General features: G+C 42.3%; 1 protein-coding gene across 7 annotated transcripts in view; it reads right to left on the bottom strand.

Annotated features, from left to right (window-relative positions):
• MTHFS (methenyltetrahydrofolate synthetase) overlaps positions 1-14,561 on the bottom strand; it is a 71,921-nt gene extending 57,360 nt beyond the window's left edge. The window contains exons 1-3 of one of the 7 annotated variants that reach the window (XM_063597131.1): positions 13,658-13,792; positions 12,524-12,652; positions 6,244-6,505 (exon numbers count right to left, since the gene is read on the bottom strand). In XM_063597131.1, the coding sequence (XP_063453201.1) occupies positions 6,244-6,505; positions 12,524-12,532 (271 nt within the window). In that variant the 5' untranslated portion in view covers positions 12,533-12,652; positions 13,658-13,792. Of the gene's footprint in view, positions 1-6,243; positions 6,506-12,523; positions 12,653-13,657; positions 13,793-13,919; positions 14,234-14,291 lie in introns of those variants that run through there. The other 6 variants (XR_008621054.2, XR_008621055.2, XM_055098232.2 and 3 more) reach the window with 6 other exon arrangements.
• Positions 14,562-14,879: the final 318 nt, after the last annotated feature.

The following is a 14,879-nucleotide window of genomic DNA, read 5'->3' on the forward strand; positions in this document are numbered from 1 at the left end:
TTTCAAGGTTATTCCCCCAGGCAGGCCCAGCTTAGTCCGGGACCGATGTTAACTCTTTACTCACAAATATAAAAAATGTTGGTTGGGTGCAGTGGCTCACGCCTATAATCCCAGCACTCTGGGAGGCCAAGCCAGGAGGATTGCTTGAGGCCAGGAGTTCAAGATCAGCCTGGGCAACAGAGTAGACGTGTCTCTACAAAAAATTTAAAAATTAGTCAGGCATGGTAGTGTGTACCTGTATTCCTGGCTACTCAGGAGGCTGAAGTTGGAGGATCACTTGAGCCCAGGAGTTCAAGGTTACAGTTAGCTATGATTACACCCCTGCACTCCAGTCTGGGCGAGAGAGTGAGACCTTGTCTCTAAAAACAACAAGTAACAGCGCCTTATAAAACAACTGACTCTAGTATACTTTTTAATGTGTCCCTGTGTACATGCACATAGTTTTTTAAATCCAGATTTTCTTTCATAGCTATAAAGTGTTGATAATCTATTCATTTATACAGGCATGCTTTGAATTCAAAACTGTTAGCTTCACCTCAAGAAACTTTTACTGAAAGTCTACAACATAAACCATATGACTAGGTACCAGGGATACAAATGATTTAGAAGGTTTCTGCTCCGAAAGAGTCTAAGTCTATCAGCAAAGAAAAGGGATATACTTCCAAAAAGAATTAATAAAACGTGGTAATATATGTAAAGTGCCAAGTACATAAGAATTACAGAAGAAAAGGACTAGTACATTGTAGGCAGCCATGGAAGGTTTGGGGGAAATAATTTCTGCTTACTGTTAATAACTGCCATGTATTGATCTCTGACTACATGGCGAACTGTACTAGGCACTTTACATATATCACCTTACTTTATCCCCTCAACAACACAATTAGTCAGTACTGTAATTATCTCCAATTTTCAGATGGGGAAATTTGGACTTTGAGATGTTAAGTAATTCTGCCCAAGTGGTAAAGGCCACATTCAAACTCAGATCAGTCTGACTCCAAAGCTAGTGATCTTAAGCACCAGACTAGAAGAGACTCTCCTGAAGAAACACATAATATATTCTAGACTGGAAAATGGTATAAACAAAATCACTTTCACAGCAAAGCACATAACATTACCCTATGCTTGACCACTCAACATCAGCAAAAACAACAGCAGCCACAGCAGCAACAATGGCATTTTTACTGAGCACCTACTATGTGCCAAACACTAGTCAGACATTTTCTCATTTAAACTCCATGACAGATATGTAAGGTAGGTCTGAGTCCACTTACAGGTAAAAAGACTGAAACTCTAAGAAGTTAAGTGATCTTCCCAAGGTAACACAATTAGAAAGGAGCAAAACTAGAATTCAAATCCAGGTTAGTGTGATTCTCAAATCCATATTTTCCATTACTAGGAAATACTGTCTTCCAGCAGACCACTTTGGCTGAAATAAGGAGCTGTACCAAGGAGGCACAAGTATTAAGATAGAGAGGGAGGTCAGACCCAGAAAGTGGCCTGAATGTTTGGATTTCATCCAATGTCCCTTCTTTTGACAACAACCAGCAGGAACCATTGTTTGCCCAGGTACACAGATCTATTCAGCGTACAGAGAAGGCTTGAATAGGGTAGATGACCTGTACAGAAAGGTACTTTGGGAAAATTAATATGGCCAGGAAACCAATTTAAAGCTTATTCCAATGGAACAGATATGAAGAATGAAAATTGTAGACTAAGAATTCCCCCAAAACTGGAATTAGAGAAAGACAGGTGATAAAAACATTACAAAGAAAAACCTGGTAATAACTGGATGGTGGGAAGGAGGCAAGGATAATTCCATGTCTACAAAGGGGCTGCTAACAGAAATATGAAAAACAAAAAAGAATGATAAGAATGAATTTAGACATGCTGAAAATAAGGAACAGTGAGACATCTAAATGTTCAACAAAAGGTGAAAAAAGCTAAAAGTTCAATAAAAAGTTGAACAGGACAGCACAAAGGAGAGAGCCCTGTGACATGCCAGCAAAAACCTGCTTCTGTGAGGACAACAGGCTAGTTAACTCCACAACACTGGGAACCAGGTCCATGCTGTTCCCTGCTATACTCCCATCACACCTCCCACAGAGCAGTGCTCTACACATCTTTTCTGAATAAAGTATTATGAGCCAATCCAAATTTCTCCAGCCTCCTGAGGATATCATGACTCCATCAAATATGCCTTGATGAAATCCATACCCACTATCTTTTATTATATTCTTGCAGACGCCATGCAACCCTAACAAAGAAAGAAATGAAGTCAATGTGAGCTACTCACAGTGAACCAATCATAACCCTCCCAAAAGTACTGATCATGAACAACCTAGAAGGGTTGTTCAAAGACTCTGTCCTTGATGATGCCCCACTCAATTACTTTAAAATGTTTTATTTGAGGACTAGAAAGTCTTCATTGTGATCATTAAGTTATGGCTCAGTTACCTACACATAGATATTAATTCCCAAAAAGCCTCCAAGAAGATCATAAGTTAAAAATCAGCACTGACAAAGCTATGACTGCAAAGAGCCTATTATATTCTGCAGAATTTCAGAAATGATTGACAGCATTGGTGAGTTTAGTTTTGACTCTCCAGTATCCATTCCCCCTTGTTCTGGAAACACAACAAACACTCTCACCCTACTCTCAGCTCAGTGGTTTGGGTAGGGCTGCCGAGCTGGGCATATGACCTAGTCTAAGTCAATCAGCACTTCTTTTCTTCCTGGTCACAAGGAATGGGTCAGGGACAGGCACGTAAGACCCAGGCCTAAGCCAATCAGCCGATTCCATATCTCTGGCCATAGTGATTAATTTCAAGATGCCCATTTGGGTCAAGAAGAGTTAGGTCCAGGACTTTATCGGACTGTTAGAAAACAAACTTGTTCTTTATTGCTAGCAGTAAGGATGCCATGGAACCTGGAGCTGCTATGGGCCACCATGTGGCACCAGTAAATGAAACTGATATAAATGGAAGCAAAGCCAAAAGGCAGAGATAGACTGGCTCCTAATGCCACTGATCCAGCCAGCCCTTCTGTGAACTTTTCAGTCTCTGGGCCAATAAAATCTCATTTTTGCTTAAGCCAGGTTGAATCAGACTATGTACTTGCATTGGAAAAATTCCTGCTCTAATATAATTGCCCAAGCAGCCCTTACCTTGAGGATACACTTGGGAAAGAATCCGACCCTCGATTTCATTTAGCAATCTATTTCTTTTGCTACATATATAATACAAGAATAGCCCATGGGAAATTTTTGCTTAGGAACTTATAATTGCAACTGAGGACACAAAAGCTCACTCTTTTCTAAGCTCTGATAATGTGAGCAAACAAGAAAGATAAACAGACAACAAAAGCTACACCAAGGACAGCCTGAGCTCTGATCAGCTTGTCCCAAACACTGTAAAGCTAGATGTATGCTTAAGCACTGAAGTTGTCACATTTTAAGTTGCTGATGCAAGTAGAAATCCACAGTACAGAGTGTGATGTTAGGAGATAACAAACAGCTGAGGCTGCCTACTCAAACATTTCTATAAACAACAACAGCGAGCTTTGACCCCAGACTGCAGTTTCGAGAAACTGTGGGTATAATCCTCTATCCCTTTACAATCCAGATTGCAAGTATCTGCAAAGAAAAATGCATGGGGGAAAAAAGCCACTGGTACTACAAATACAGCATAAATAAATACTATAGAGGAGAAAAAAAAATGAGCAACCAGTTGTGGGGTTTTTTTGGTGGACGTTTTTCTATTCAGAACCATATTCTAAATTTCTATGTTTTTAATATTCAGTATCTTTTCATTTGACACTTATATTTGACATATAATACAGGTTAGGATATTCTGTTTATGTTCATTTTCTGTCTCATCAGCTATAGTGTGAGTCCCTTCAAATCAGGGCCTTATCTTTCCAGACCTAAAATAGTGTCTGACACAAAGTAGATGGGTGAAAATATCTGCTGAAAATTACCGAAATGTTAACTACTTGGCTAGTAATGAGTTTATCTTACAATGAATAATTCTGACTTCCTTGCTTAAAATTAATAAATTACCATTTATTCGATAGCTCCTATGTGACAAATGACATGCTAAAAACCATACATAGGCCGGGCACGGTGGCCTGTAATCCCAGCACTTTGGGAGGCCGGGGCAGGTGGATCATCTGAGGTCAGGAGTTCGAGATCAGCCTGATCAACATGGTGAAACCCCATCTCTATTAAAAATACAAAATTAGCCAGCCACGGTGGTGCACGCCTGTAATTCTAGCTACTGAGGCAGGAGAATCACTTGAACCCAGGTGGTGGAAGTTGCAGTGAGCCGAGATAGCGCCATTGCACTCCAGCCCGGGTGACACAGCGAAACTCTGTCTCAAAAAAAAAGAAAAAAAACCCTGCATAAATGATTGACTCACTTATTTGGATTGAGATTATCCTAACCAAGAAGTGTAAATATAAGTTAAAAGGAAAAATAATGCTTCTTCCTTACTCTTTTCACCACTGTACTTGAATAGAACCAGAACAAATGCACAAAAGTTCAAAGTGACACACTTTAGCTCAACCCAAAGAAGATGTTCTAGAAGGAGCACAGCTGTTCTAAAACGAATGAGCTGCCTCTAGAGGAATTAGTTACTGGAGGAAACCAAGTAAAATTTCAATTAGCAGGCACATTATAGAGATGATACAAGCATTGAAGGAGCTGTTAACAGAGTCAACTGGAATTGGGACAGTATCCTGGGTTCCACCATTAAGCCTGCGAGTCTGAAGTAGCTGCATTAAGTTTGAGCAAAGTCAGTAGCTATAATTTCCTGTCTTTTCTTATCTATAAACCTAGGCTGCTCTCCAAGATACTCTGTATTCCCTTATTATCTCATTGCCTTAAAATGCTTGCAATCTTTCCCCTTGAAAATATGAAAGAGTTTTAAAATGCTGACATTCATCTGGCCTATTGATGCAGGACATGAAGGAGGTAGATCTGAATGTATTTTTGGTGCCTAACATCTAGCAAAGCCCAAGATTGGACAATACAGGGAAAGTTAAACTAGCAAAGTACATAATCCCTCTACTGTTACGAGTCCTTGACCCTCTCCCCTCTGACTCCATCATACTGACTTTATAGGCTATCGTGTTATATTGGAAGGGGCAGAAACTGAGCGAAGACTGCATAAAGTTGTGCTAGGGCTTCTTTGCAACCATTTAAGTCTTAGTCAAAAATATACACCTCTAAGATGGGTTTCAGGCATTATACTAAAAAATAATACCCTTAGCTTGTTTTGCTTTCATCTCTTTACCTGTTTCATAATGATAAAACTTCCCAAGCAGCTGTTGGCCAGAGAACAGCATGTATTAAGACCCAGCAGTAGAGAAGGCAAAGTGGAGTTGGGAAACAGAGATACTCAGAGTGGCTGGAACTCAGACTATGAAGTGGGGAGTAGAAAGATGTGAAAATAGAAAGATAGCAGGGCCAAGATTAGGAAGAACCTCGTTAAGGAGGGTTTACTTCAATCTAAGGGCAATAGTAAGTCACAGAAAGATTTTAAGGAGGGGAGAGAAGTGGCAGATTTGTGTTTTCAAAATCTTGTTTCAATTACTTTTAAATAACCAACAAAGAGGAAGGAGAGGATGCAAGACATGGAGAGAAAGAACAGTTAAAAGGCCTTTCCAGGAATGCAGGCAAGAGGAGATGTCAGCTTAGACTGCAGTAGTAGCAGTGGGTTGGAGAGAAATGGACAGATTCAGTAAATATTCAGTAGGTAAAATCATCAGGACTTAACAATAGACCACAGGTGGGGCATAAGAGAAAGAGGGGAGTCAAGGATGACCTGGAGATTTCTGGCATGGCCAGCTGGGTAGCTGGTGGTGCCATGTACTGAGATAAACACATGGTAGGTAGTCGAAGTTGAGAAGATATAAGTGCTCATTAACATTAATAATAATATGCTCATTAGCAAGCAGACCATAACTGAAACCACAGGAAATAATTATTCAGGAAAAATATATAGTTCAACCCACAAGGTAGGGCAACAATATGTGAGAAGTCAACAATATTATTCATTTACACTTTACAGTTTTCAAAAGGCATCACATCCTAAACCAGGTAATACAGGTGTCGTGGAACGTAGGCAAAATACAAATTAATCCCTTACAGGAAAAGCAACTCCCACTGACCCACACATAACACGTGGATCTGAGATCTAACAACTGGTCATAATCTAACAACATCCTAACACCATAATACTCACCTGTGGACAAGGCCTCCTCCCGAACATCACCCTCACCAGGCTGAGGGATATTCCAGGATGTTTTGGGAAGTAAAGAAATTTCCTCTGGTGATTCTATTCTCACCATATCCATGTGATTGCTCTGGAACTGGTACCGAGGGATGAAGCAGATTTTGCCTCGTTGGAAAATGTCCTTGATGATCTCTTCTGTCTCAATTTCATCTTGCATGCTCAGAAAGATGGAAATTCTTTTGGACTTCTGATACTCACTGTGGGCAATCACCTAAATGGGAAATTATGGCAATTATATTTTCCAGGACTATATTTAGCAACTCCTCTTAACAATTCCTCCTTTCTCTCTCAGCCTTCTCCAATTTCTTTAAATATTAAAAAGAAAAAAAAAGGGGGGGGACCAGAGTGATATAGTGGGTCAGACAGTGTTGCATCATGAAGCCTGACTTTTAGTTTGGGACCCAGCACTTACCTGCTCCTTTTATCCCTTCCTGGTACACCCACTCTGGTAGGTGTGAAAACTCATTAAAAGGTCACTGTGGAGACAAGCTGTCTATCCAGAGAATTCCAGGCTTGATCCCCACCTATCCATTTTAGTAGTCTTCGGTCATTTCACATGCTTTCCCTAGAGTCTGCTTTATTTTATCTCTGTATCTTGGCTCCCACAAGCTTCTCCACTCCTTGGATCGTCAGGCTTCTCTCTCCTCCCAAATTCTACCCATTTAAAGCCCAACGCAAGCCCTAACTTTTCCTAACTTCTGCCGAACCCTTACTACATTTAGAGTTAATATATAACTTAATAATGATGTACTGTCATGAGTGGGTCACTAATTGTTTCATGTGCCCTAAATGTGGTATCCCTAACCGGTCCATGAACTGAGTTCTCTGAGGCAGAGAACATGCCTCTACCATCCCCAACCCATTTCCTAAAATCCATCTGTTCAAATGAATATTAAAATATTCACAATTATGGGGTGGGGGCAGATCCTGGTGAAAGAAACCATATTCAATTGAATCATCCATCAGGCAGGAGAAGGTAAATGAGCTTTGCTCATCATAGAAATATCAACAATCTCAGGAACTTATCCACACTCAGAAGTTAGCCCTTCGCTCTCTTTTTTCCTTTTTTTTTTTTTTTTTTTTTTGAGACAGGGTCTCCCTCTGTTGCCCAGGCTGGAGTGCAGTGGTGCAATCTGCAACCACTGCCTCAATCTGCAATCACTGCCTCTTAGGCTCAGGCAGTCCTCCTGCCTCAGCCTCCAGAGTAGCTGGGACCACAGGTGCAAACCACCATGTCCGGCTGATTTTTCGTATTTTTTGTGGAGACAGGGTTTCACCATGTTGCTCAGGCTGGTCTCAAACTCCTGAGCTCAACTGATCCACCCACGTGGACCTCCCAAAGTGCTGGGATTACAGGTGTGAGGCACTGCACCTGGCCAGCTCTCTTTTTTTCCCTTCCTTTTCTGTTCCTCCCTATTCTCCAAACTAAAAAGAAAAGAATACTTTTCTTATTCTTTATAAGACTTTTTAATACTTTTGTTATTATTATATAATTGTAAGCCATAAAAGTAGCTTATAAATATGACTGGCAGAAAGATACAGGAACAGTAAGTCAGGTTATAACTAATAAAAAAGGAAACACAGAAATTAAGTAGATAGAGCACATCAAACCAGTCTAAGGAAGAAAGTTAACTCTCACATTCTGAAAAGTTACAAAATTGTTTTGAGGCCTGAAATGGGCAAAGAAAGGAAATGTGAAACCTAGACCTGGGCAGGCCTGGGGCTTTTGGCATCCAACTACTATATGAGAAAGTTAAGTATCCTTTTTGCTGTCTTTACAGCAGAATATAGAAGATCGAGAGTTGAATAAGCAGTAATAAACATCAGTTAACACTCAATGTGAGACTGTACATGCATATTTATCTTCCTTCCTCAAATCCCATTTATATGATGGTAAAGAAGCACAAAAAAAGAAAATCCATTAGAGTACTGAGAATAAGAGAACAGAGACCTAATTTCTGTAAGACAAAGAGTGGATGGGACAGTATTTTACTGACAAAACAGCAGCAGATCACAACACTCAGAGAATAAGGGTGCAGGTCAGGCAGAATCCACTCCTCTCTTGAAATCCCAAAGCAACCATAAAAGGCAGAGGAAATCCCCATTAGCTAAGACATCTTCATTCACAAATATGTACAGATAACAAAGGATCATCAAAGATTTTGAAAAGTCAACATACAAAATAGAAGGATGGGGAAAAAAATAAGAAGGGGAGAAAAAATTGACAAACAGGACAGATAATTTTTTGAAATTCTAATTAGTTTTCTCAGACAAACTCAAGAAGATAATTGCATTTCTAAAATAACAATAGACTGCTATGGGGAGGAAGCAATCAGGGAATTATGAAATAATCAATGGAAACTAAAATTGTGATTAGCAAAATTAAAACAACTTAGGAGAAAGCCTTGGAGTAGGGGAAAAGGCAAAAATAGGAAAAATGAAAAAAATGTTAAGAAATAGAGAAGATCAATCTGTGATTTTTATTATCTGATTAACAAGAGTTCCAAAAAGGCACAAAGGAAAATAAATAATCAAAGAAGATATACTTGGCTCACACCTGTAAACCCAGCACTTTGGGAGGCAGAGGTGGGTAGATCATCTGAGGTCAGGAGTTCGAGGCCAGCCTGACCAACATGGTAAAACCCCGTCTCTACTAAATATACAACAATTAGCCAGGCGTGGTGGCGCATGCCTGTAGTCCCAGCTACTTGAGAGGCTGAGGCAGAGGGATCACTTGAACCCAGGAGGCAGAGGATGAGCCAAGATCATGCCATTGTACTCAAGCCTGGGCAACAAGAATGAAACTCCATCTCAAAAAAAAAAAAAAAAGAGAGAAAGAAAAAGAAAAACACGAGTCTCCATATTGAATGGGGGCCATGGGTGCTGAGCAGAACAAGGAAAATAATTTTAAATTTGAAATTCAAACTATCAATCAAGTATGAAGGTAAAACATTTCCTAATGTATATTTAAAAGTTTACCACCCCCAAAGATACTTTCTCAAAAAAAACTATCTGAAAATATACTCTAATAAGATGAAGGGAAAAGAATCCAAGAAAGACAAAGATATTAGACTCAAAAAGCAGCCCTAACTCAGAAGTGGAGTAAGGAGGAACCCCAGGGCAATGGCAGTGCAATGGGCCAGAGGCAACCAGACCAGAAGAAACAAGGGGCTGGAGTGTTTTCAAAAAGAGAGTGGATTTATTTTAACAGACGATGAAAAAGAATCTATTGATAAGATAAACGCATATTCTTTATTTGTCAAAAAAGGAAAAATAAAGGCAATCAGAAGCTCCTGGAAAAATACAGAACTAAATTAGAAATATGCTCCAAATGGGAACAAAGTAAAAAAGAGAATGATTTTGAGCAATTATGGGGGAAAAGAGAAAAGCTTTGGTACTGACACTTGAAACATTACCTTCCTAGCTACACATATCTAGTGACATAAAGTTATGTCTTTTCTTACATATTCAATCATACAACTTGATTCTACAATGAATACCATCTACAGAACAAAAATACGGCTGGGCGTGGTGGCTCACACCTGTAATCCCGGCACTTTGGGAAGCCAAGGTGGGTGGATCATGAGGTCAAGAGGTTGAGACCATCCTGGCCAACGTGGTGAAACCCCGTCTCTACTAAAAATACAAAAACTAGCTGGGCATAGTGGCGCGCACCTGTAGTCCCAGCTACTCGGGAGGCTGAGCCAGGAGAATCACTTGAACCCGGGAGGCGGAGGTTGCAGTGAGCCGAGATTGGGCCACTGCACTCCAGCCTGGCAACAGAGCGAGACTCCGTCTAAAAAAAAATTAAAAAAATAAATACAAGGTATGTATTCAGTGCTTTACATATTTTTGTAAATACTGTTTACTGTAAATACAATTTACTGAAATCTCAAGTTTGGAAATCGGTCACAAATACTGCTCAGTAGACTCATTATAGTTACAGAACAAAGTTTAAATATTACAAAACCTGGCCAGGCGTGGTGGCTCATGCCTGTAATCCCAGCACTTTGGCAGGCCGAGGGAGGTGGATCATGAGGTCAGGAGTTCAACATCAGCTGGGCCAAGATGATGAAACCCTGTCTCTACAAAAAATACAAAAATTAGTCAGGTGTGGCGGCAGGCGCCTGTAATCCCAGCTACTCGGGAGGCTGAGGCACAGAACTCCTTGAACCCGGGAGGCGAAGGTTGCAGTGAGCCAAGATTGCGCCACTGCACTCCAGCCTGGGCAACAAAGCAAGAGTCTGTCTCAAAAAATGAAAAACTGGCTAGGCGCGGTGGCTCACACCTGTAATCCCAGTACTTTGGGAGGCCGAGGCAGGTGGATCACGAGGTCAGGAGATCGAGACCATCCTGGCTAACATGGTGAAACCCCATCTCTACTAAAAATACAAAAAATTAGTCGGCGTGGTGGCGGGCGCCTGTAGTCCCAGCTACTTGTGAAGCTGAGACAGGAGAATGGCATGAACCCGGGAGGCAGAGCTTGCAGTAAGCCGAGATCACGCCACTGCATTCCAGCCTGGGCAACAGAGCGAGACTCCCTCTCAAAAAAAAAAAAAGGAAAAAGAAAAAGAAAAATTACAAAACTTGACAACATAAATATAACAATATAAATGTCAGAAACTGACAGAGGGAGTAGAAAACATAGTGAGTAAAGGGGCACTAATTTCCTCATCTTAGGGAATCAAGATATGACATAAAGCTGAATTTCTTTACCATTTAAATTACTTCTCTGATAAATTTCTAAGTTATAAAAAGGTACAGTGCCAATAAGAATAAATATGCTTTTCTAAATGAAAGACATCATTTAACACCTTTATTGAGCATTCACTATGGCAAAACACTACACAGTACACTGATGTTTCCAGTGATGATCCATTGGTTAGTTATGAAATCAATAGTGGGCTACAATTCTTAAATGAAATAGAATAGAAAATATTAAAGTTCGAGCCAGGCACGGTGGCTCACGCCTGTAATCCCAGCACTTTGGGAGGCAGAGGCGGAAGATCACGAGGTCGAGTTCGAGACCACCCTGGCCAACATGGTGAAACCCCGTCTCTACTAAAAATAGAAAAATTAGCTGAGCATGGCGGCACGTGCCTGTAATCCCAGCTACTCGGGAGGCTGAGGCAGGAGAATCGCTTGAACGTGGGAGGCGGAGGTTGCAGTGAGCCGAGATCATGCCACGGCACTCCAGCCTGGGCGACAGAGCAAGACTCTGTCTTGAAAAAAAAGAAAATATTCAATTTCATTGTATGTGGTTAAGAGCTGTAAAATGTTCCTTGTATGTGTATATTTGTTTGTAAAGAGTAAAATGTATTTATTACTGAGGGTCATGGGTCCGCTTTTTAATTTTTCTCTCTCCTCCTTTAATGCCAGCTCTCAGTCGTCATTCTATTGCTGTCAGTGACTCTGTATCTATGTAGCCACTATTTCCATCTATAGTTTATGAATTCTAATCTTCTACGGACAAAGACAACGTAGAAGATTAGAAACTGAATTCATCTTTATTTTCCCCATGCCCCTCCAAAATTTGTTCCAATTCCTACCTTCTTTATGCCCAAGGTTAAACACCATTATACCAAGCTCTAAATTTTGGAATCACTGGTGACTCTCCTCCCCTTCCAGTATTCTCTAACCTCTTCCAATCAGTTGCCAAGTCCTGCTGTTTCTCACTTAACAGTCTCCCATTTGCCTCCTTTCCCCTCATCTTCACTGCCCATGCTCTGGTTTGCATATTTTTCATCTTTCACTTGAATTGGCACAACAGCCCCTTACTGGTCTCCATATTTTTTTTCTTTCTTCCTTCCTCAACCCATTATCCAAATGCTGCCATTATACTCTTCCTAAAGGACATAACAAAAAATAGGTAAAGCTCTGAATACATCCCTTTACACACTTCTTTAACTCTCACAATCGACCTACAAGAGTGATATTATCCATTTTATAGACAAGGAACCAAAGGTTCTGAGAGATTATGAGACCTGTCCAAGGATATACAGTTAAAAAACAATGGCGCCAGATTCAGCCCAGATCTGTGCAGTTCCAAAGCTAAACTGTATCCTGTCATCTCTTGCCTAAATATCCCTACTCACACTCCCCTATCCCATCTTTCCCTTCACCTGAAAGAATTCATCTTGTTCTCCGAAATTCATCTCAAACATTTTCCAATAGAAAGCTTTCCAATTTCCCCTCCCCAAGGCTACGTTTCCACAACATTGGTGTTTACATTTATCATACATCTGGCTTCAATGCAATTCTTTATTCATGTCTGTTTCCTCTTCTAGGCTCTCTGCTCCTTTAGAGCAACAATCATATCTTTTTCATCTCCACAACCCAGTATATAGCCAAGTGTGCACTACATAGGTGTTCAACATATGTGAATGAATTAGCTAAATTTTAAACAATCAGATAGTAAGGACAAGAGTCTATATCCTTTACATCTACTAAAACACCCAGCAATGCTTCCTCGTAATAGCTAAAATAATTGTTTGAACGAACGAATTAACATCTGTATAGATTCCCTCATGCACACCTACATAGATGAAGAGAGGGGTGAAATGAGCATATATGCTTTACTGCTTTAACCCATAGGCACCTTGAATTTGAGTAAATAACGGATAATAGAATAGTGAAGGGTAATTAAGAAAGCCTGATGGTATAACTAATTCCAAGGAACATCAAGTTTCCAAATATCTGGTGTCTCTGAAGCATGATGCTGGGAAGACAGATCATCAGTTTGACTTACAACAGAATTACAAATACGTCCTTATTCAGGGGACATTAAATTTTTCTTCCTCTGGTGTCTAACAAAAATGAGTCCCCAAAAACTCTTTAGAACATGCCTTCACAACAGGATATGACTGCCATTTTATTGATAAGAAAACTGACATTACATAGACAGACTAAAAATACATAGCAGTGCAGTTGGTGAAAGTAATGAAACAGAGGTCTGCTAACCAACAAACACGGACCCTCACTTATTCCTCTCATTTCTCTCTTCTGCTTCCTACGTTCTTGGGAAGCCTGGATAGGATAGCCAAGTCTTCCTTTCGTTCACTCAAGAAAAAGCATTTAATGTTGACCAACTCTGAGACAGGAAAAGCCTAGGCCCTGGAGCTACTGAGACACAGCCTTAGCCCTCCATATGCTTAGTGAAGTCCAGTCAACCTCTGAGTTCTGCCCTTTGGCATCTCCACACCTTTTTTGGTGTTCCCTCGTCTAAAGCACCTGCATCTTTCTCTGGCCATTTTACTGATATAACCGGAGTCTTACTCGTAGCTCATTAACTTTAGGCCTCACTGAGGGAACCTGGGCACTCAGGTGTTCACCCATCTCGTCTACCACAACTTTCTGTTCTCACCCTGTTCTCACCACAGCACCGTCATCCCCACGGAGGAGTTTTCGAGCACCAGAGGAGCCACTCATGCAAACGAACTCCCCTCCCAGAGATAAATCTGTCAACCCCTGCCGTCCTCTCGCTCTTTAGCCCCACAACTTTCATTACCGGGCCCTCTCCCCGCCATAGTGCCAAGAGCGTCCAGACCACGACTAGGGGGCGTGCGCGCGCCGGGAGGGGAAACGTGCGCGCGCCGGGGGGGGCCTAGCCCAGCGCCAGCACGGACCATGCACAGATCAGCAAGCGCTGGCCGCCAGGCCTTCGGAGGGTCTGTCCGCCGCGGCTTCCGCTACGGGCGGCCTCGCACCTTCTGGCTCAGTACGCGGGACTGGCGTAGCCGCTCCTCGGCACTCATCGCCCGCAGACGCTGCTTGAGCTCTCCCCGCAGGCTCCGCTTGGCGCTGCTCACCGCTGCCGCCGCCATCTCACGCCCAAGCCGAGTCCAGTCCCGCCCTCGGCGCCCTGGGCGCCCTCGGGTTCGGTCTCCGCCCCTGGCCGCTCCCAGGTGGATCCGCGGCCTAGGGGCGGGTCGGGGCTCGGGGAAGCGCCCCCCCACCCCGCTTCCGGGACGCGGGCCCGCGCCGCGCCGCGCGCTTACCTCGCCTCTGGCCCTTGGGACCCAGCCCTCGTGCGGTCCCCGTGGTCCGGCTCGCCCTCCCCGGTTAGGGGAGCGGTGGCGAGGCGCCGTCGCTGCCCTGCCGCCTGACCTCCCTGAGCCTGGGCCCTCACCGGGACCGCGGAGGCGGCAGCGCCACTGGCGGGGATGGTAAAGATGGCCGGCAGTACCCACGGTGCCTGGCATCTCTTGTACTGTTCAGTAGTGGGACTTCAGGGGCCAGAAAAGAAGGGCAAGGCAGGACATGTAGCGAAATCGTCACGAGTCGCTTAACTACAGGGATATGTCTGACAGATGCCCCGATTTCCTTCTTTTGCAAACATCAGAGTGTAGTTACACAAAGTTACAACACACCTATGCTACACACCTGTACAGCGTATTTTGTACCGAATACTGTAGGCGATTGTAAGCACCGTGATACTTGTGTATCTAAACACAGAAAAGGTAATGTGTTGGTTGGCTACCACATCAGTAGGTATTAGGAATTTTTCAGCTCCATTATAATCTTAAGGGACCACAGTGGTTGATGGAAATGTCCTTATGTGATGAATGTATAGATGATACATAATC

Source organism: Pan paniscus, chromosome 16, assembly GCF_029289425.2.
Source record: "Pan paniscus chromosome 16, NHGRI_mPanPan1-v2.0_pri, whole genome shotgun sequence".
Lineage (NCBI taxonomy): Eukaryota > Metazoa > Chordata > Mammalia > Primates > Hominidae > Pan > Pan paniscus.